The sequence below is a fragment of the Accipiter gentilis genome, chromosome 1 (assembly GCF_929443795.1).
Source record: "Accipiter gentilis chromosome 1, bAccGen1.1, whole genome shotgun sequence".
Lineage (NCBI taxonomy): Eukaryota > Metazoa > Chordata > Aves > Accipitriformes > Accipitridae > Astur > Astur gentilis.
In genome coordinates, this window is record NC_064880.1 from 9582041 (window position 1) to 9603379 (window position 21339).

The window sequence follows — 21339 nt, forward strand, 5'->3', positions numbered from 1 at the left end:
GTACTGGGACGGACTGGCAGGGCAGTGGTGGCCAGTTGGGCACCCTAGCACAGGGGAGAAGCAAGGCTGCTGTGCACCATCTGCTTGCGCTTTCCCAGGGATGAATAACCACCACTGCACAACCCGAGCCCTACCAGTCCCCAAGCTTGTTGCCACCTCCAGAACAGGCTGTGTTGGCCAGACAGGGGACTGGAGATGAGCTGGAGGTCACGTCATTAGCTGCCCCCATGCTCTTTCATACTGCTGCTTTGCCTGCATCAACCATGTTTTATGGCATAGCGAGCTGCAATCCCTTTGCTGTTTTGGTGCAGGGGGAGAGCGTGGGGTTGTCCGTGATGTCTGTGCCTGCTCAGGTTTACTGTTCATTGCCTGGAGGAGTCCCTAACCAGGGATGTGCTGTGTTGTGCGAGGTCTCCTTGAGATGGGGACGCAAGAAGCTGTGTGTTCTCCTTGCTGGGGACCAGCATGGGAGGAGAGCAGGCTCCACGTCCCGCTGTGATGAGTATGAGGGTTGCTGAGATCCTTGTGTGGGAGGACGGGCAGAGAACAAGCTGGGGACACAGTTAATGATGGTTTCCCATGGGAACAGATGAAATCACAGGAACAAAAGCAGCAGGGAGAGGTACTCCAGAGAGAGAGGAGGAGAAGTCACCAGGCAGGAAGAGCTGTAGAATCCTAGAGATGCTGTAAGGAGCTTGTAAGGAGTTGCTGTTTGCACAAGAGGGTCTATTGGTCCTTGTCCTGCCAAGCAGAGCTCTGACTTGCAAGCTGACTGCAGTCAGGTCTGCGTGCCCTTGCCCCTGACTTTGCCTTTCCATGGAAAACCAGGCTCTGTATTGCAGATGGAGCCAAAAGGAGCAGGAGAGAGGAAAAGACACAGACCTCACCTCGAGGAGCATGGCAGCTCGAGTTTTGCTCATGCAGCCCTAATGATAAGGCAATTCCTTGTTAACATCCTATGCTGCAGCATGTGCCCTGCTAGGATGAAGGATGCAGATGTGTCAGGGTGGGGAATTTTGGGGTTTTGCACTCCATTAGTGAGGACTGCTGCAGGAGCGGGCTGGGACATGCACCCCGTGCTCCAGCCCGCCTCTGCTTTCCCCTCTCTGCTCCAGTACAGCATCCTTCATCAGACAGGGCACAAATCTTCTCAAACATTAGAGTCTCCCTTCGGGACCTTCTCAGGGGGCCGTGTTAATCTGTAAGAGCAAGTGGGGCCTTTAAAGTGGGAGTTCGTGCTTGGCAGCATCCCAGGGAGCTGCGCAGTCCGGGGCTTGGCTTGCCCGTCTGGATTAGCGGGGCTGTGCCATCTGTCCTGCTCCCAGCCCTGGCTGGAACAGCTCCAGGTGCCTCGTGCTTTGAAGAAAACCCTTCTCCAACCACAGGCCCTGCTCTGAATAACCCAGCTGCTTCCCACCTAGGCAAGCATGGTTGCTATCCTCATCTCTGCAGACAGAGGAAATCCTTGTGTCAGCTGCAGCTCTGCTGTGGGCTTCAGGAGAGGCTAACCTTGGGGAAAATGCAGTGAAGGTTCCCTGGAGAAGGACTTTTGGGAGTCCTTGCAGCCAAATGACCTCGGTGCTTGGGCAGTCTGTGGATTAAGAAGCCCAAATCTATCTGTATTTTTATACAGCTGCTGAGGGACCAGGAAATTGTTGGTTGTACCAAGCTGCCTGTGCACAGTTCTCACATCACCTCCAAGTCTGACCCAGCATGTTGGGTGCTTTCTGCTACCTTCATCTGAGGATCTTGCTGATCCGTTGCTGCAACTTCATATCGAGCTGTCATGCTCAGCCCATTCTCTGCAGCAACCACACTGCTTTTCACCCTGTTTTCTTCAACACAGCACACGGTGCTGAGCACCACTTTTTGCAAAATGGCAGTGGTGCCATCATCTTGGCCAAGAGAGCTAAGCATCTCTTACCCTTGAAAATCATATGCCGCAGTGTTATCAGTGCGTCTGGTCTCCTGAAATGGTCTCACTATGACTGATTTCATGAACACCAGCACTCGCATCAGAGAATTTTCCTTGGCTGACTCTTAAAGCTCTTGGGTACAAGTTATCTAATCCTGCCTGGCACTGGGAGCTGATCACTGATACTCTTCCTACTTTCAGGGGGAATGAAAAATTTTAAGGAAGCGTCGGTTATGAAACGATCCTTCTCTGTGCATACACTGTATTATTATATATCCCTTTCTTTCTGTGTCACAATGGACAATTTTGCCATATTTTGGGGGCAGGCACATATCTTTACTGTGGCTTCATTTTTCTTGCCTTCTTGATTTCCATCCTGTTGCTGTTAATCTTACAGGCCTTGTTTTTTCCACTGCCCAGTTTAGCTGCTCTTATCAACTGCTTGTATTGTATGCTTACCTATTTAAAGCCACTGCTGCCAGTGTGTGACTTTTTAAGATGTATTTTTATTCCTTCACTGTAAGTTCTTGGCCAGAATTAATTTTTACTGAAAAAAAAATTTGCGTTTTCCTGGGGACAACAACAACTTTTTTTCTGAGCCAATCTTGATTATTATTCATGGTGTTTTATTTGTACTTTCTGTCCTTGGTGGCTTTGCTGGCATCTCTGGGAACCTGTTCAGTGCTCATGCTGCATGCTCGATGCTGGCAGCAAGCTCTCAAGCACGATGGGAGAGCCCCAGCAATCTCGGAAGCTGGGGAAGACCCATGATTTACTGAGAGTTACTTTTAAATGCACAGAGGCAGGAACTGAGTTCAACTTTCATGTATCTGAAAGCAGCCAGCATACTCCCGACCTCGTGTTTGAGCAACCTCACATTTTTTCCGTCTCAAGTTGCTTGCAACGCCTTTGCAAGGCCTCTCCACTTTCCAGTGGGCATATGAAAGTCTGGGAATATGAAAGTATGAAATCCAGTGGAAGAAAGCTTTCAGGTGTGGAAGGTGCATTTTGATGGATGCAGGCAAAACCTACCCAAATAAGGGGAATTACGAGCTGTTGAAAATTGCCTCTTCCCATCTGTGTTTCCTGAGAGGGCATGCTTGGCAATCAGGTCCTGCCATACAATGCTGCTCCTGATGGATATAGACAGATAATTATTTGCTTCTGCTTTTCCCTCAGCAGAGCATCCTTTCAGAGAAAGTTGTCAGTGAAATGAGAACAGGGGACCTAGAGTTCAACCTTCTCCTTCTGATGTTGATCCCTCACAACCCTCGATACCGCACAAACACCACTACCAAGTTGATGCATTGAGTGTAGAGGGAATACTGACAGTAGAAATTGCTCCCAGGTATTTATTCAGCCACGAATTGCAGAAGTCGCCAGAGTTGTACAAAATAGGGAGGCTTTATAGAAGATTTCCTAGAAAATAATATATAAGATCCCTACTTCAACTCTCCTTACATGCACACCTGTGGCACATAGTATCTTGGCATGGCCACGCTGCTTTTTCTCACTGCATGAGATGACCGGAACTGCTGTTTGGAAAGAGGTGGGGGTTTTGGTAGTTTTCTGTGCTCATAGTTTATTGTGCAGCCCCATGTCTTATTTTCTGCTCTCTGTCAAAAATATATGTGTTGATTACAGAGCCGTGGCTTCCTTCCTTCGACTTTGGTCCTCTCTACCCAGCCTCTGAGTGCCTGGCTCTTGTCAGTAGAAGGAAACATTGAACATGTCTGGGGTGAAACTGTAGCAGAGTCAGGTTAAGTGCTTACTGTCCTCTGGAGTGGTGATACCATGGGACAGGTTGACCTCAGATGAGGCTGTGAACACGCAGCAGCCTGGATGTCCAAATGAGGTCCTGGGCATCCAGGGACCCTGAATGCGGTGGCAGTGCCAGCAAGGGATGACCATACCACTCAGTCATTCACATTTTCCAAAAAGTCTATCAAATACAGGGAAAGATAAGCTCTTCTGGAGAGGTTTCATTTGCCTTGCTTTTATCTTTCTTTCTGCTTCTCTCTTTCCTGCTGATGGTTCACTCAGTGATAGATCCTGTGCATACAGCTGCCTGTTACTGCAGAAGCCAGTGTGCTCCTAAGTCCTGTCTGTCCTATGTGTAGGGGGAAAAAAATGGCACATGGTTGCATACAGCAAGTGCCGTGATCATGCACACACATGAGAGCCTGGGGAGGAGGCTGCTCTAATGGTTTTATTGCTGCCATTGCCAAAATTTCTAGCACTCAGGTCAGCATGCTTAAAAAAAACTTCTCTCCCCATCACAAATTGATTGTGATTACAATACTTGTGTGTTTCATTTCATCAGCAGTGCTGAGCTCGCAAGCTGACTGCTCCTAAATGACACTGCAGACAGACCCACCACAGAACTGAGGATGGGTGCAGTGACAGACACCAGTGCTCTAGCTATGCCCTCTCTAGGGTAGGAGATGTGGCTCACCGTCAACCTTGCTGTTACAACACTCCTTCTTCAACCTTGGCTTAAAGCTGATGTTGCGCCTTGTAGGGATGGACTTCTCAGAGGCTGTCTGTACATCCTCCTCTTCCCTGGAGCAATGGGATTCAAAGGAGCCCCAGCTTTTCAACAGATCAGCTGGCTTGAGGCGCCATGATTTGGTTTCTTCTTGCAGTTCCCTTTGCAGGCTGAAAACACAGTGGTTCAAAGTCCATCACACCACGTTGCTGCGGCAGCTCGTTGCTAGATGAAGCTGCTTCAGCTCAGGTCGTTTGGAAAACCTCGAAGACTTTCAAGGGCCAGAAGTGTGCCTGTTAGGATGTGAGTGAATCAGAGGTGGCAGGGACAGATGGACTTCCAAAATGGAGCTGGAGTCTCAGGCTGGCGCCATGGTCCATGAGGCGTGCGTGGTGACAGCACCAAGGGACTCTGCTTGGGGGAAGGGGACTGTCACTTTCAAGTGAGATTTGATTTAGCAAAGTCGGTGAATTTAAGCAAAGTAAAAAAGTGAGTTTTTTTCCCCAGGCTGCTCCCACAAACAACTGCTTGACCTTTGCACTCCTGGTGTAAGTGGCTCTTTTTTGCCTTCAGGCCAGCAGTGCATTTGCATAACCCCGTTCGCTGTGCTTGTAACCCTGCAGCTGGGATGCAGTGGTCCATGGAGCAGGGGGCAGGCTGGGCATCCAAAAGCTTGAGAAGTGGAAGCTCTTTTGGTGATGGGCAGCTAGAGTGACCAGAATGCATGACAGTCCCTTGGGAGAGGCTTTAACTGCGAGGATGTAGATCCCTGCACCTCTCTGAGCCCTCCTTCCAATACCTGACCTCCCTTGTGATGAAAAAAGTTCTGCTTGTGTCAAGCTGGAATTTCCCATGTGTCACCTTGAGCCTTGTTCTACCTCTGAGTGTCTGGCTCCCAACTTCTTTACACCCTCTCGTTGGGTAGCTGAAGGCAGCAGTAAGGTCTCTCCTTTGCCTTCTCTTCTCCAGGCTCACGTCCAGCCCTCAGCCTCTCCTTGCCCACCATGTGCCCCATCCCCCAGCTGTCCTGGTGGCCTCTCCTGGAGTCACTCCAGAATGTTCCTCGCACTGGGGAACCCCAAACTGAGACAGTGCTCCATACAGATCTCACAAGTGCCAGAGCACCTGGGAGCTTGTTTTGGAGGAACGCTGGTTCTCCTTGGGTTTTGCCCTTCATAAGCCCATAAGCAGACTTCAGGGCGTTTTGGGAAGTGGACGTGGACAGCGTGCAGCCGCCCTGGGCAGTGTGTGACCTCCCTGCCTATGCGGTGCTGCGTGCCTACAGCTTCTCCGCTCACTGCAGGCTGGGAAGGAAAGTAAGTTACAGTGCAGCTACACTCCCAGTGATTTAAACCACCATAACTAACCATTTTAATCAGCCTTTATGCCAGCTCCACTCAGCACCTAGTGCTGACAAAGAACAATGTTGTCATCTGGAAAGCGGCTGCTGGCACTTAACCAGCTGGCGTGTTTTAAACTTGTCTAAACTGGGTGCTAAGCAGCATTAAAATGTAACGATTAAACATGCTCACTCCCAAATTTTCCTGGCCACCCCCACTTCCACATAAAAAGCTGCTTGTACCCTGGAAGGGCTCCTTTGGGAACTGCACCTAGAGGGGGTCTGCAGAGTGTCTGCTGGAGACAGAAAGGAGAGCATGGGGTGGGAGGGCACTGGTCCTCATACCATGGGAAGTCAAGGCAGAGCAATTTGGGAACAGTGCTGTCAACATTTCTGTGCACTGGCTGTAGGGGTTGGAGCCTCTGGGACAGGTAGGGATGTCCTTCAGAGACCCAGTCTCAAGACTGCATCCCTGACCCTGAAAGCTGCTCCTTCAACATCTGGGATAAGGGAGTTGGGTGGAGACAGGTGATTCGCAGATAAAAACATTGACCAGCACCAGATGCACTTGGAGTCCCTGGAAGTGGAGGCAGAAGTCCACTTAGGGGCCTGATCCTGGCTCTGCTCACACCTGGAGACTTGCAGACTTGCGATGGTCCCTGGCCACTCTGGTCCCCTGAGTCTCTGTGTCTGGTCTTTGTGGCCGTGCATGCCTGTCCCCAGAAGCCCTGTGGTGCTGGGGGTGTGACTCCGGATTTACACCAGGACCAAGAGGGCTGGGGAGACTGTCCACCTGAAGGGCTCTTGTCTAGGAAAAACTCCCTTTTTACTTTCATGTTTCCTTTAGGATTAAAGCCATTCTCCTTGGGCTCGAAACATGGAATGTTTGCCAAGTTTATGAGGGCTTTTAGAGAGTACATCCTATCCCTTCTTTTATAGGGCTGAGATAAGATTATCTTTGTTTTAGCACCAATTAAAGCAGGAAGGGTTTATAGGATTAGGGGTTTTCCATCAGTGCAACTTCGATGTCACCACTTGCTTGCTTGGTTTTCTTCTTGCCCTGTGTTAAAAGGTTGGGAGCTGTTCCCGTAATGGTTAACATACCACTCTCCAGAGGCAGAGCTCTCCCAGGCAGAAGCTTTGGGAAACATTTAAACAAGACCAAACAAAGTAACAAAATGTGAAAGTGCTAAATTCTTCTGGAGACCACTTGGAGAAAGCTGGCTTACCGTTTAAACAACTGCTCTTTCAGTATGTAGCTCTGCAGTGTTTACATCTGTTGAAGAAGGACATGCTGCTTGCCTGAAAAGTGTTTTTTAAAATATCAAAATAAAGTAAATTACTATATTGTAAGGAATCTAAATCAAAACCAAAAACCCCTGCAGTCTTGCTGTCAGAGGCTGGAAAACACATCAGTCCATCCTGTGCACCAGAAGAAAACGAGAGGCTGAATAACGTGAGCATGACATTTGATGTTTCTGCTAGTGCGTCGCTCCACAGAAATAACCTCATGGCTCGGCACCTCGTCTGGTGTAGGCTGGCATTGCTCCATGTGAGTTGCCCCAGGGCTCCTGTGGCAATGCCGTTTTCCAGCACCTGAAGCTCTAGGTCCTTACGTGCATGCCAAGCCTCTGAGACAAGGTTTTGCGGTTGAAACTGCACAAATGCTGGCAGCGTCCTGCTCACCTCATGTGCTGGGACTGGGATTGCTTCTAGACTGGCATCACCCAACATCCCCAGGGTGGTGGATGTCATGCTTCAGGAGAGCACCACTGGCTGCTGAGCTTGGTCTTGGAGCTACATCCTAGAGTGCTCTTCAAGTGTCTGCAGGAGCGAGGAGGTCCGAAGCATCTGCTGCCACCAGAGCTCTGCTCCTGACCTGTAAACTTGCCATCTGGTTTCGGCTTCACCCAGGGACGCTGGCCTCTGGAAGTGAGCTGTGAACCGTGCCCTTGGGGCTGCAGTCACCTGTGGTCTGCAGCATCATGATGAACATACAGGTCTGTGTCTCCTTTGGGTAGGGAAGTCCTCTCCCCTCGGGTGTCTGCTGAACGACTCTAGCAGGAGAAATGCCAGATTATGGTCCTCGCCATCTGTACTCTGAGGATGCTGGAGGCACCCCAGTCCCCCATGCTCAGGCAGGGACAGAAAGCTTTCCGTTTCTCTTTAAGAGCCCCCATGATGGGTTGGGGAGGCTGAACCAAGCTGACCAGGCAGGTAAGAAATTCCAAGCGTTTCTTCCTGACAGCTGAATCCTGTCACTGCTGATGGATGTACCGCCCAGAGCAGGTCGGTGGGAGGGGGGGGCTTGCAGGTGTGTGTGCCCACAGGTGTGGCAGTCTCGCCAGATGCTTGAACTTCTGAGTGGTGCTAGCGGGGAGATGACCTTGTGAACCCTGTGGAAGCTGCAGGAGGGATTTGCTGGCAAGCCCCCAGCACAAAGGCCCTCCCAGGTGAGGACTCAGCCCTGCTGCTGGTACACGGGCACTGGGAGAGAGCTGCAAGGGTTTGGATGGGGCTGCTGCCTGCCTAAGGTAGTCCTGGCTAGCAGGCTGGTGGTGATGCTCTTGCAGGAGGGCCGGGGACCGTAACTGCCCGGCTTTGGCCCAGGCTGTGCTGCAGAGTTGGTGTGTGATGACCACTATCTGTTTGTCCCATGGTGTCCAAGAGGCTGAATTGTTGGCCCATGCAGTTTTCCTGGTCTTTGGAGCTTGGTTGGGCTGGGCTGAGGACAGCCTGGCTAGAAGGTCAGGGACTATTTGTCCCTTGCAGGACTTTCCAGCATGCTTTTTTGTGGAGCTCCCAAAACAGGGCATCACTCTGCCCCGCCTGGTGTTCTCCAAACCTCCGTGACACCCCAGTAATAAGGTCCTGTCACAGTCCTACGTGGACCCAGTGCTGCTCCTCTGTGCCTGCCTGTGGACCAAGTGGAAGTGTGGATGATCATGACCTCTTAAATTAAGCAGGCGGTGGTGAGCTGCAGGCAGGCAGGGTGCAGTGTGGAACTCCTTGCCGGGGGCACTTCCAAGGGGGTTGTGTCTGAAGGAGCCCTGTGATGAAGCTGGGAGGCAGATGAGGTGGCTTGGGGAGCACTGTTGTAGGGGATGTGGATTTTGGAGTCCTGGCACCTCCAGCTGTGAGGCCGGAGCAGCGGTGCCTGTGTTCTGGGGAGGTGATGTGACCCAGTTGATCTCCTTGAGTTGCTGGTGAGGTACAGGATGCTGGTCCAGTCAATGGCATGGGGACCTATCTAAAAGCCACTAGCAACAGGAGGATGCTTTTGAAGGCCTGTGCCGTCTGCTTCTACTTCTGTCCTGTGGAGAATGACGAGGTTAAACAGGAACATTTGCATTGTGTCTTCTTCCTTTATTGACAACTCTTGAATCCACATCACAGAAGTCGGCTGAGCACCACGTTCCCCTTCAGTTAATCTCATTTAACCCTGTTTTCCCTTCTGTATTTCTATCCTCTGCTCTCCAAACGCTGTCAGAGTTGTTGGCAGTGACAGCACCTGGCAACGGGATTAATTGCTTATCTCAAGTATGAGGTAACAGTGTAGGCTGCTAATTAAATTTATCAGGAAGGAAACTGGAGGACCTGTGCAGCCCCAGGAAGGATGAGTGTAGAGAGCTGGCACCTAGAGGTCCAAGATCCTCTCTTTGAGAGCTAGCAGCCGACTGCAATGCCAAGTCCAAGGGGCTTGGGTGTTACCACCTGCCTCCTGCACTGCAGCCCTGCAAGGCAGGATTGAGTCCGCTTCCTTCCAGCACTAAAATGTCCAGGCTGGAGAGGCCATGGCAGAAGTGTAAGCAGATCCAAAGGCAATGGGCAGCATTGCTCCTTTGGGTAGTCCAGAGGCCAGCCTTTCACTAAGGTGACAGACACCATTGTGTGAGGGCCTGGGGACAGGAACAAGCAGAGAATGGGCAACTTTTGCAGGTGAGACAAAGTAAGACTCATTTGCATGCAGAACTAAAAACCACAGTCAAGGTGCAAGGGGCAGAATGGGGAAGAATATGGGAAAAGTGACAATGTCATTACAATACCCACCTCATCTTGCAAGAAGGGCATGGCTGATGAAAGGTAAAAGGGGTAAATTCAGAGCTGGTTGGACATAATAGTCTTCTGTACAGGACAACATCATAAACCACAAACACACCATGAGCAGCAGAGACCTACAAGTGCTGGTGGAGGGTGGTCTGGGGTCCAGCCTCCCACTTGTAGGGGGGCTGCCACCAGCATTAGCTCAGGGCAGCCATGGCATTTAGCTGAAGGCCCCCTGAGGAAGGAGATCCACCACCCCTCTGTGGCCTGTCCCAGGGCTGCACCATCCTTTGTAGAAGGAGCTTTTCCTAATGTCCAGTCTGAACTTGTGGTCCTTGTCCCTTGTTACAGAGTCTGGCACCATGAGAAGTGTTTGGGTCTGTCTTCTTTGCATCTGCCCCCAAATAGCTGCAGCAGCAGTTAGACCCTCCCCCAGCCCCCCACCCCTTACCTCAGTTAACCCATCCCAGCTCCTCCATATTGCTCTTGAACTGGGCAGCCTCAATCTAGCCATGGCAGCATCCCCAGTGCCTGGCAGGGGAAAACACCTCCCTCGATGTGCTGGCCACTGTCCTCTTGGCATGGCCCAGGATGTTGTTTTCTCTATTCTCCATAAGAGCAAATCACTGACACCCATTTGGCGCGGGATCGATGCAAGAGCTGTCCCATGGTGTGTGGACAAGGGAGCCAGAGGCTTGTGTAGGGTTTGCGAGGTGATTAGGATGCCAGAGGGAGTGGGGAGGGCCATGGGAGAGGGCTCCCAAAAGCACGGGGGAGGGCAAGAGGCAGGATGCAGCCAAGGCGACCAGCTCAGGGCCCCGTGGCACCGGGGATTGCTGACAATGTCGGGCTGCAGAGCCAGCCTGCCTGCCCCCTGCCTTCGTCCCCAGAGGGATAAGAAAGGCAGCTGGGAGATAAGGCTGGGGATTTAAGACTCTTGGCGGATCCTAACTGACAGAGCCGGGGCTGCCTGTTTTCCATCAGCCATTAAAAATGCCTTGCTTGAGTGGAAGGAGCCTTGCTGCCAGGGGAAACAAAGCCAGGCAAAGGGAAACAAGGAGGACCCTTCCTCAAAGCCATTAGCATGGACTGAAGGTGCCATTTTGGAAACCTTTATTGCAGGAGAGAGCTGTTTGCAGAAGTGGTCTGATGTGGGCTCTGAAGGCCAGGGCACTTTTTGATGCAGAGGAGCCTGTTTGGAGCCTGCTCAGCTCACACTGGATTAATTAAAAAGTTGGTTACAGAAAGGCAGTGGGACACAGGGCCAGCAAACAGGGAACACCTCTGCGGCCCCTCCTGCAGGTTTGGCCAAAGGCTTTTCCTTCAAGCTGAGCCATGTGATGCCTTTCTCTGCCGAGCTGCCCTGGGGCAGGCAGTGCTAGGGGGAAGGAGGGCTGGAAACCTCATGCCCGCACTGCCTCCAGCAGTGGAAGCTGCAGAAGTGGCCTTCCCTCCCAGATCCCTGGCATGGTCCTCCTGCAGGGGAGGGCAGGACCCCTCATGGGTCCTTCTTCATGTCATTGCCTTCCCAAAACACGTGCCTTCGCAGGCACGGCCACCTTTCCATGCTCCGGGAATGGGTGGATGGCAAATGAGGACACGTGGTGCTGCTCAGGCATTCCCAGTCTAGTTTGAGAGACCTACAGCCAGTACTCAGCAAACCCGCTGCTGTTGCTGAGCTGTACCCTAGCGAGGCAGCCATCCATGCCTATGTGCAGCAGTGAGGCAATTAAAGGCCCATATGTTTCCCGTGAACCCCTATTAGCATCCTCTGATTGGTGCTGGAGGTGCGGGAGCCCACCACGTGGGAAGCTGCAAACTGCCTCTGCTTCAGTGTTGGGGCCAGAGCCGCTGTCACCGTTATCGCCTTCCTGGAATGAAGGCTGCTCTGATAGGGTAGAGATTTGTGTGATTTCGCTGTTTCGATTTCCTCTTTCCAAGCAGGATTTTCTAGGGATGCTCTGGCCCTGCCCTCCTCACAAGGCTAAAGTGAAGCAGCATGTCCCAAAGCTGCTGTCACCATCCGGGGCTGAAAACTGGGGTGTCCTTGTGTCTTCCAGCAAGTGGTGAGAACATTCACGCTGTTCACACAGGAGGGGGTTTAGCCCCTGTGTGAAGATTTCAGTTTTGATTTTCTGTTTGCTCTGGAAACAAGAAATTGGGTGGATTCCAAATTAAAAGCTGCTTTCTCTCCCAGACTAAGACCTGGAGGGAACAAAACAGTTTTGAACACAATGTTTGTTTATTTTACTTCTGGAGGTTGTCATTACTTGAGGGAAAAGAAAAAAAATAAAAAAGGGCTTTGCATCAGATTTCAATGATTTTCCTGTCTTTCAGCATGATTTCAGGACATTTATCTTTGGAGAAGTTCTGATTTTCCAGGATTATTTTATCCCATGTCGGTGTGCAGGACTTCCTGGGGAGGAAGAAAGTTGCCGAAACTTCTGGCCATGTTTTGGTGGCACGTGCAAAGAGTTCTAGCATCCCAGCTTGTAATTTTTGGTGAACAATCATTCAGCCCTCAAGTTTTGTCCCACTCTAAGAGCAGAAGTATTAATTGCAGCTGTTGGCCTGTGCCAGGCCAAACCTGGGGAATGTTTTTTATCTCTCAGGGCCAGTTGCTAAATCTCAGCAGCATAGGCGTTGTTTTTTTTTTTGATGTATCTCTATCTTGATGCAGAAGCAGCCTTATAGGAAAGTTGTTATTTTTAAAATAAGCCTTGGGAAGGTGAAAGAGGCCCATGTCTTAAAACATCTTTGATCAAATGACCCTGTTTTTCACCCTGAATGTCAGACTAGAGCAATTTTGTGTGTTGGCTTTATCGTGTTTCAAAAATTGGTATTAGCACGGGGACCCTGTTATCATTTCAGGTACAGAGCCACAATCACTTCTCTGTAACGGAGAACTATGCAGCCATCACCTCTCCCAACAGCTTAACACCCTCTGAGATGGGTTTGTACCAAGGCACATGCTGGGAATAGGGTACAGAAATGGAGTCAAATGCGTGGGGGATAGGGAACAGGAAGGGTGAAAAGATCCAGGAACATGAGGAGAAGCCAGTTTTTCAACAGATCCTTTGACTGTAGGAGGCAGGAGGGACTTTGCAAGCAGGAAGGCTGATGGTATTTTTCTGTAGAGCTTTTGTCACTGGAAAGTCAAGATAATTTTGAAGGAAGGGAAGTGAAAACTGAAAAAACCTCTTTTTTAAATTTTTTTTCCCCAAATAAAAAACCAGATACTTCTTAGTAATAGCTCTTGCTTACAGCAACCCTGAGCGTATTTTTTTCTCAGGCTGTTTTTCTGATCTGCCTCATTCCTGAAAGCCTTGGCAGTGAACTGAAGTAGAAGTTTGTTTAACTCGTTTCAGTGCAGAAACCACCTGCCACCCCCCAGGCTCTTCATGCTGCACAAGAAATTAACAGCGGCAGAAAGTCCCAACCAAGAGTAATCACCAAGACCCATGCTGATAAATGCTTATAGCCGAGCTTTTGCTCTGGCATTGGTGATCCCCTGACTTGGAAAGGATTTTCTGGTGTTTAAAGCTTTGCAGTGATATTTTTAGGCACCTGTGCCCTATCTGTTAATACTGTATTTCACACTGTGATCTAGCCTTCACCACCCATCTGCTGTAGGCACCATGCACCCCCCGTGCCACCCTTGCCCACCCTGCCTGGCTGAACAACAATTTTTTGAGTGGCTGTTGCTAATGGAGAGTCTTCTTCATCTGTGAGTGGCTTGGAGGTCTGAGCCCCAGTGGAGGTAGATCCCAGCACGCTGCTGCCGGTCATGGCAGAAGTGACAATTTGCTTATGATACTGAGTAGCGAAGACATGGACTGGCTATGGAGAGTTGCAAAAGGGCCTTATGAGATTGTGTGGCCGGGGAATAAGAAGGCAATTGGAATTCAGTAGACATGAGGTGATGGAAATGGGAGAAAACAATGCCAACTTCACATGCACATGCACAGAGATAGGTTGTGAGATGGCCTGATGTCTCTCAGGAATGAGACCTTGGGACTATAATAGGTAGTCCAGTTGGTACATTGGTGGTTAAATAATAATTTGGACTTTGCTAATTATGAGAAAAGAGTAGAGAATAAAATAGTGAATGTTGTTATGCAACTTGTTTGGGGCATGGTGGAGGTTTGTGCAACCCTAGGGGTCATGGAGAAGGTGGATGGTGATTGAGTGTTCACTGCCAATGCAAGTGTGAGATTGTATCAAATGAAATGGCAGTGGGCAGCTTCAAAGCAGAGGGCAGTGGTTTCTTCATGCAGCACACAATTACACCGTGGGGCTCTGTGCTGCAGGATAAAATGGGCGCAAAACATTTGCATGGAATAAAAAAATGGCTGGGTAACTTAGTGGAAAAAAAAAACATCTCACAAGGGATGTTAAATGCAAAGAGCCTGCCTCTTGGAAAGTCCCTGAGCTATATAAATTGTTGGAGGGTGAGAAGGTATTGTGGGCAATGCGTGTGCCTGGCTCATGCCCTGCTCCTTTCGTGGCCACTGTTGGCGGGGGGACATTCTGGTCACCATGGGCCTTTGGTCTGACTTGGTACAGCCGCTCGCATCTTCTTATGTGGCAGTGGCTAAAAATTCCCTTTGCATTCGTAAGACTCCCTGCGTGGACCCTGTTCTCCGGTCATGGCTGGGGACTAGCAGGGAGACACGTCTCCCCATCTTTACAGGCAGCCTGAGCTGCAGCGCCTGCCTCCTCAGAGCCTTCAAACCAGCTGCTCCTTCTCCACTTTGTTTATTTCAAATTGTCAGGTTTTGGCTTTGGACTCTGCAAAGCCCTGAGGGGTGTTTTCTGGCAACGCTGCCAGGCTTCGGGCATCCCTGCCAGCCCCCGTCCACACTGCTTACCGCTGCTTTTGGTTCTCTTCCAGGCTGCCCATCGGGGATGTTTAAGGCCAGCCAAGGGGATGAAGGATGCGTCCACTGCCCGATTAACAGCCGGACAACTTCGGAAGGGGCCACTAACTGCGTGTGCCGAAATGGATATTACCGGGCAGATGCCGATCCTGTCGACATGCCGTGCACCAGTATGTGGGCTCTGGGCAACTGGGGAGGGGCCACACGTGGCTGGGAAAGGAGATACTCATCAGTCAAAGCACCAAGGGATGCTTAACAAAGGCATGTGTCTCAGTGGGATTTTGGAGGAGGCCAGAGGGCTCAGAGCACCTTTTCCAGAGAAGCCTTGCAGGTGTGGGTCTTTCTTACCTTGGGCCAGTCTGCACTTGCAAACATTGCACATGCAAAGAGGACAGAAATTTGGGTTATTTTGTGCTATTCTAGGCAGTGGGATGGCTTCACTGTGGGGCCATACCTGGATGTGTTGGCATGCAGGAGATTAGTGCAAAGGCCAGGAATCAGAAATGCTACAAAAAATAACTGGTGAATTTTGGCGGGGATACCACATAATCAAATTAGCCTGGGTTAAGAGGACAGGTTTTGTTCCTGCTCTTGCCTATGGCTGCCTCTCTTGCTCCGCACATCCCTGACACCAAGAGAAGCACCCAGCTCAAAGTGTGCCTGCTGCAGAGTCCTGTCCAGGGATGCAGAAAAGGATGGTGTGCAGCTGGTCCTGCAGCGATGAGCAGGGTGCTGCCTCTTACACCTTTCTGTGTATTCTCTTTACAGCCATCCCGTCTGCCCCCCAGGCCGTCATCTCCAGCGTGAATGAGACCTCTCTGATGCTGGAGTGGACCCCACCGCGGGACTCGGGGGGCCGGGAGGACCTGGTGTACAACATCATCTGCAAGAGCTGTGGCTCTGGCCGTGGGGCATGCACGCGCTGCGGGGACAACGTGCAGTTCGCCCCCCGCCAGCTGGGCCTGACAGAGCCCCGCATCTACATCAGCGACTTGCTGGCCCACACCCAGTACACCTTTGAGATCCAGGCGGTGAATGGCGTCACCGACCAGAGCCCCTTCTCCCCACAGTTTGCATCAGTGAACATCACCACCAATCAGGCTGGTAAGACGTGGACCTGTGTCTCCCAGCAGACTGTCTCTGGGAAGGGGAGGTGGTGGGCAGAGATCTCCCGGTCAAGAGGTGCTGGATGAAACCCTGTGGGGTGAACAGGGCTTGACAGGGAGAAGAGGTGGGGTGAGATACAGCGTGGTGTCGCTTGCTCCGTAACGCTGGTGATGACCAAAGTGCATCGGCTCGGCAGTTCCTGGGTGAATCCCAAGCCTCGGGTGTGAAAAATATCCCTTATTTCAGTGGAAAGCTGGAGTGTGCCCCAAGGCAGAGCTGCCCTCCCCATCATCACAGCAGAACAGCTCATGTCTTGGTCCCCTGGTCTCTCAGCATCCCTCTCCACCACTGGGTGTGTGACTGTTTCTGAGGTTGTTGCCTTGGAGCATCAGTTGCACGTGTTGTCAGTGTGTTGCAGACGTGGCAGCAGTGCTCACCACTGCTGGCAGCCTTGCTGCAGCCCCTGCTATTGCTCGTGGTTCTTGAGGAGGGAAGGTAAGATTAGCTCCAGCATTTTGAGGCAAGCTGCAATCTGCTCTGACTGCAGAGAAAGCCAAGACAGGCTGTGAAAGCAAAGGAAAGCTGCACAGAAGAGGTTGTAAAGCAGTTCCAGGACCATCTGGAAATGTGCTCCAGGTCCTGTGCCACTGCAGAGTCACCTTGGTGAAGAAGACCAAGCAGCAGAGCTGGAAGGGTTTCATTCAGGGTGCCCAGCTCTGTGCTGGCCTGGGGTTTTGCTGTGCTCCCCCCATGCAGGGTGGTTTTGCTGGGGGAAGGGATGCAGCAGGGGGCTGGTAGCGCTGCTCCTGGGAGATTCACCAGCAGCCCCCAGGCAGCAGCTGTGCTGGTGGCAGGATGTCCTGCAGATCTGCTGGTCAGGGGCTGCTCTCCTCAGCCCACCTGGAAGCCATCTGGAACTGGAGCAGACTGGGACTGGTTTTTGCTTAATCCAATTGCATGGTGGAAGCATGCCAATAAGGTACAAGCATGCGTGGGAGCAAGTGAGTTTCTGTGGTCCCTCTGAGCACTGCAAACAAGTGTGTGGGGAGTGTGAACATGCCCCAGGCTGCCCTGGACACTACATGACCCTCAAGACTGAATTTGGCAGTCGCAGATGATTGCATTTCCACTAAATTGGCTGGAAACTGTGGTGTGTGCTGGCTGCAGGGGACAGGAGGTGTTTGGTCTGGGGTAAAGCAGCAGTGGTGCAGATGGGCATCACTTGGTTGGGCATGCAGAGCACCGAGACAGAGGTAACCTGCAAAAATATCTTGGTTGCACATGAACCAGCAGAGTGACCTATGGTCTTACGTTAGCTTGGGAGCTGGGGGTTCACAGTGTTTTCAATACCGTATCAGAAGCCCTGAAGGCAGATTTAGCATAGCGTTGAACTGTGGCTTGACTGCAAGCAGGAACACATCTGCACGTGATGAGGAATTGGTCTGGGATGGTGACCTGTTGCCACTTCCTTTACAGAGATAGCTGATGGAGACGGGATTGGTGCGTTGCTACCTGGGGCTGGGAAGGGGCTCTGCACACCCCCAGCGTGGTCCTGCACTATAGATGAGTTATTTAATGCTCGGATTTTGCACTTTGCAGTTATGTGGTGTGCTTGTTACCCTCATATATGGCCTGTGGCTACTTCCACCTTAGCAAAACCAGAAAGATGAGTTGCAGGCGAATCCTTTCAGTCCCCTGGATCCTCGTCCTTGTGTTTTCCTTGTTTGACACTCCTTTATTATCAGGGCTCACACTTCTCAGCCTGTGTGATGTCTCTCTTTATGTATCTATTCATTAGCACTAAACAGTAACTGTCTGCTTGCTAATTCCTCTGTAATTAGAGGCTCTGAATTCTTCCGCTTGTACTCAGCACCGCCTGGCAGCCTTGATGTAGATCATTAACAGTTGGTAACAGAAGCTGCAGACACAAAGACAGAGCTGGGACAGGAGAATGGAGTGTGTTGTGGGGAGAGGAGACTGTGCAGAGGGAGGGGAGGCATGAGCCTGGGGAAGCAGTGATTACAGCCTCCCTCTGCCTTTGCTCTGGGTTGAGCAGCCAGCTGGGGCTCCATCTCAGGCAGAGCAGAGCACCGAATATGTGATGGGGTTGTGCTCCTGCCACAGCTGGACGATGGCCTCCCTGCAAAGTGCCCACTACACTGTCCTTCAGGGACCTCCCAGCCATGAAGAAAGCAAGGCAAAATTGCCCTGCTTCACCCAGGGATAAATGGACCACTGTTGGGGGACCACCTGTGCTTGGTGCTTTCAAGACAGGAGAGATGCCACGTCACCAGCAGCAGCATCTTTAACCTTCAGATACCATAAATTCTTCAGCATCCCAAGAAGAAGCTGCTGTGAGAGAGTAGGAAAACGATCCCCGTAGAGCAGCCAGAGGGCAGGTACTGAGTGTGGCCAGAGGAGTGGCACTGGGAGGTACGATGGTATGGTGACTGTCATCCCAAAAAGGAAACTTGAGAAGGAGGTGACATGCCATTCACCTTGTTGTTCTCTCAGAGAAAGGTGTGTGTGGTCATTACTGTTGTATCCCTCTCCAACAAGGTCTGGATTTCACTAACATTGGCCTTTACATCCACATAACTTATTTTGCTGTTGTGTTGTGGTAGTAAGACATTTCTGCTCACATAGACACAGGCAGTGGGTAGCTTCTCTCAAGGAAAAAAAAGAGGTAATTAGGCCAAGCTGAGTCATGCTTTCTTGCTATGAGGTGTCATTCCAGAATGTGGATCTTCCCACAGCTCCTTGTGAAAACTTCTGTATTCTTCATCATAATTTTTTGAACTAGGTATTGTACCTAGTAGCAGCTGTACTGCAGATAAATTACTTCCCTTGCTGGTCTCGCTGTTCCCTTTACACATCCGAGTGTGAAGTGCTACCTCACTCAGCCATGCGGGCAGCTCTTACCTCCCTGGTGGTTTCTGTCTTGGTCCCTTCAGATGCTGCTTCCCTCGATGTAGTCTCCCATTCTGCAAGCAAGACCTGCGTTTTGGTTTCCAGATGCAAGCACAATCTTATAATCGTTTTCATGGGCTCATCCATCAAGCCGTGATCATTGCTCTGTACAGAAGTTGTCATTCCCAACACTGCCGTTTTGGATACTTTATGAATGTTTTGCCAGCAATGTTTTTATATCATCTCCCAGATCTCTAATAATTTTAAGGAGAGTTGCTGCCTCCAGTGTGCTGGACACAGTGTGAGTCCCTATTGAGTGCCAGCCTTATTTAAAACTAATTTCATGTGTTGCAGATGATGCTGATACTGAGCCTGGTGTCTCACACATTTTAAGTCTGTGCAGTCTGCTGAACTCCTGAGTTCAGGAAAAAAATCAAGACAGTTTGACAAGAGCTACTTCCACAAAGTCATGCTGCCGTGCCTGATTTGAGCCATAGGATCCCATCAGGGTTTGTGGAAGGGACATCTGGGATCCCTGATTCACCCTCCTGTTTGCAGTGGGACTATCACCAAGAGTATATCTGCTGTGGCTTTCTCTAGCTGAGTCTTGCAAAACTCCACGTCTCTGCTAACCTGTCCCAGGACTAAGTCACCCTCCTGGGAAAGATAATTTTGAGCCTGATTTGTGGCTTGTGCCCCTTGTTGCATCGCCTACCCCTGCTGGGAAGAGTGAGTTTCTACCCTCTTTTAACAGAGCTCCGAGCAGTTGTAGCTGCAGTTAAATTCATCCTTAATGTCTTCATTAGCAGGCTTAGCCAGCCCAGCTCTCTCCATGTCTCATAAGCCCTATGCCCCAGGCTGCCTTGGTCACCTTTGACTGGATCCTTTGCAGTTCCTCCTGGACCCATGGCCTTGTGTTCTGCATTGGCCAAGTTGATGTTGGCCTTAGACTACCCAGGTTTACCCTTTGCATTTCCCTGTAATGTTGTCATCTTTTCAGTCCCACCAACAAAGCAATCAGCAGTCTAGACACCACAGTGCAGAGAGGAGCCCTAAGGGACAGACCACGTCTCTTCTTAAGAGAAGGTTGGTCGAAAGAGAGCAGCCAGTGCCAGCCCATGCTCAGAGGTGGTTTCCTGGACCTTTCTCTTGCATTGGGTGTTCTAAAAAAGACCAAAGGTGTTTAACCTCCAGAAGGGCAGGTTTTGTTAGAACAGGAGGTGTGATGCTTCCCTTTTCAAAGTATAGAAAATCAGAAAGGACCAGGACCAGCAGAATATAAATAAAAACAGCTTGGAATAAACATCTCCTTCCCACCACCTCCTTGCTCCCCAGTCAATCTTCAGCCAACTTGAATTTACCTGTTCCAGCAAACTTCATAGATCCCCTCTGCCTTCCTAGGAAGTATCTTTTGTCATCTCTGAGGCCAGGTTGTATTTTCTCTCCTCTCTTCTTGGCTTCTTTCTGACCTCCAGCTCCATGCTGTACATCTCCCAACTCACGCTCACTTGCTTCCCTGTTGCACCCTGCAACTGAGTGGTACCTCTCCTTCAAACCTCAGCAGCTTTCCAAGGAGGGAGATCCAGGACTTGCCATCTGACACAGCCAGTCCTGTCTTAAGGGACTGTGATGTGGCCAAAGAAAACAAGCCCATCACGCAGAGACCGGGTGCCATCAAAAGCCTTTTCTCAGCCATGCCAGAACAAAAGATCTGTGCCAAGAGGGTGCTTGAAAGCCATGCCAGCATCCTAAGAGGGAAGGCCAGGGGTCAAGGAGCTGAGTGTGGCCCAGTGCTGGGGATAATGACACTTGACTAGTTGAAAGCCATGCCAGGCGTCAGCCCTCTTGCTGGTGACAACACACAGACCCTGCTTGCTAGTTTGTGGCCATTCTTTGGGGAGGGTGGGGAGTCCTGGTGCTGCAAGGATTTGCAGGCTCCATCCGTGCCACAGGGAGGCTGAGTGCCCTGGAAAAGTCACCGAGGGAAAGATCTCCTTGGGCAGGGATGACTTAAGTAGCACCCCTTGATAACAGACTGTGGCTTCTGTGATCTGAGAAAGGAGGCAAAAGCCCTGGGCTCCAGAGTATCCAGAGACAAATTCAAGACCTCCCAGTGACTGAAAGAGAACATCAAGATTTTTGGGAATGTGCCCCTTTTGTGAGCGACTGCTCTGTCACAAAGGATAAGAAGGGAGGATTAACTCTGATGTCAGAGGCTCTTGGCTGCAAACAGAGCCAAAATGAGCCATAAACAGCTAATACAGTATGAATACCAGCTAGTGTGTGACAGAGGAAATCGATACACTTTGCTGATAAACCCATCAGGAGCAACATCTGCAGCAGCAGAGTTTACTGGCACAATTTCTCCCTCTCTTTGGATTCAGATAACTTGTTATGATTATTTGCGTTATTATTCTAGGTGGCACTTTACAGCAGTGTGTTGCAACATGGGTCCTTTGGCTGGGGAGATGTGCAGCTCACACCTGTGCACCAGGTTCATGCCAGACATCATCAGGTTTTGAGTTTCTGTTTTGTTGGTGGCTATCACAGCCCAGGAACTTGCATCCTAGCCAGGCAGTGTCTTTTGGACAGGGCTGTCCTGACAAAACGCAGAGGTGCCTGTGAGCTCAAGGACAGCTGGATGTTTCAGTAGTCC

The 21339-nt window shown here is 50.7% G+C and overlaps 1 protein-coding gene across 4 annotated transcripts in view; it reads left to right on the plus strand.

The window, feature by feature from the left end:
• Positions 1-21339, plus strand: part of EPHB2 (EPH receptor B2) — a 129648-nt gene that overhangs the window by 65164 nt on the left and 43145 nt on the right. For all 4 annotated transcript variants that reach the window (XM_049807649.1, XM_049807657.1, XM_049807659.1 and 1 more), the window contains exons 4-5: positions 14681-14836; positions 15435-15770. In XM_049807649.1, coding sequence (XP_049663606.1) covers positions 14681-14836; positions 15435-15770 — 492 coding nt within the window. The remainder of the gene's footprint in view (positions 1-14680; positions 14837-15434; positions 15771-21339) is intronic.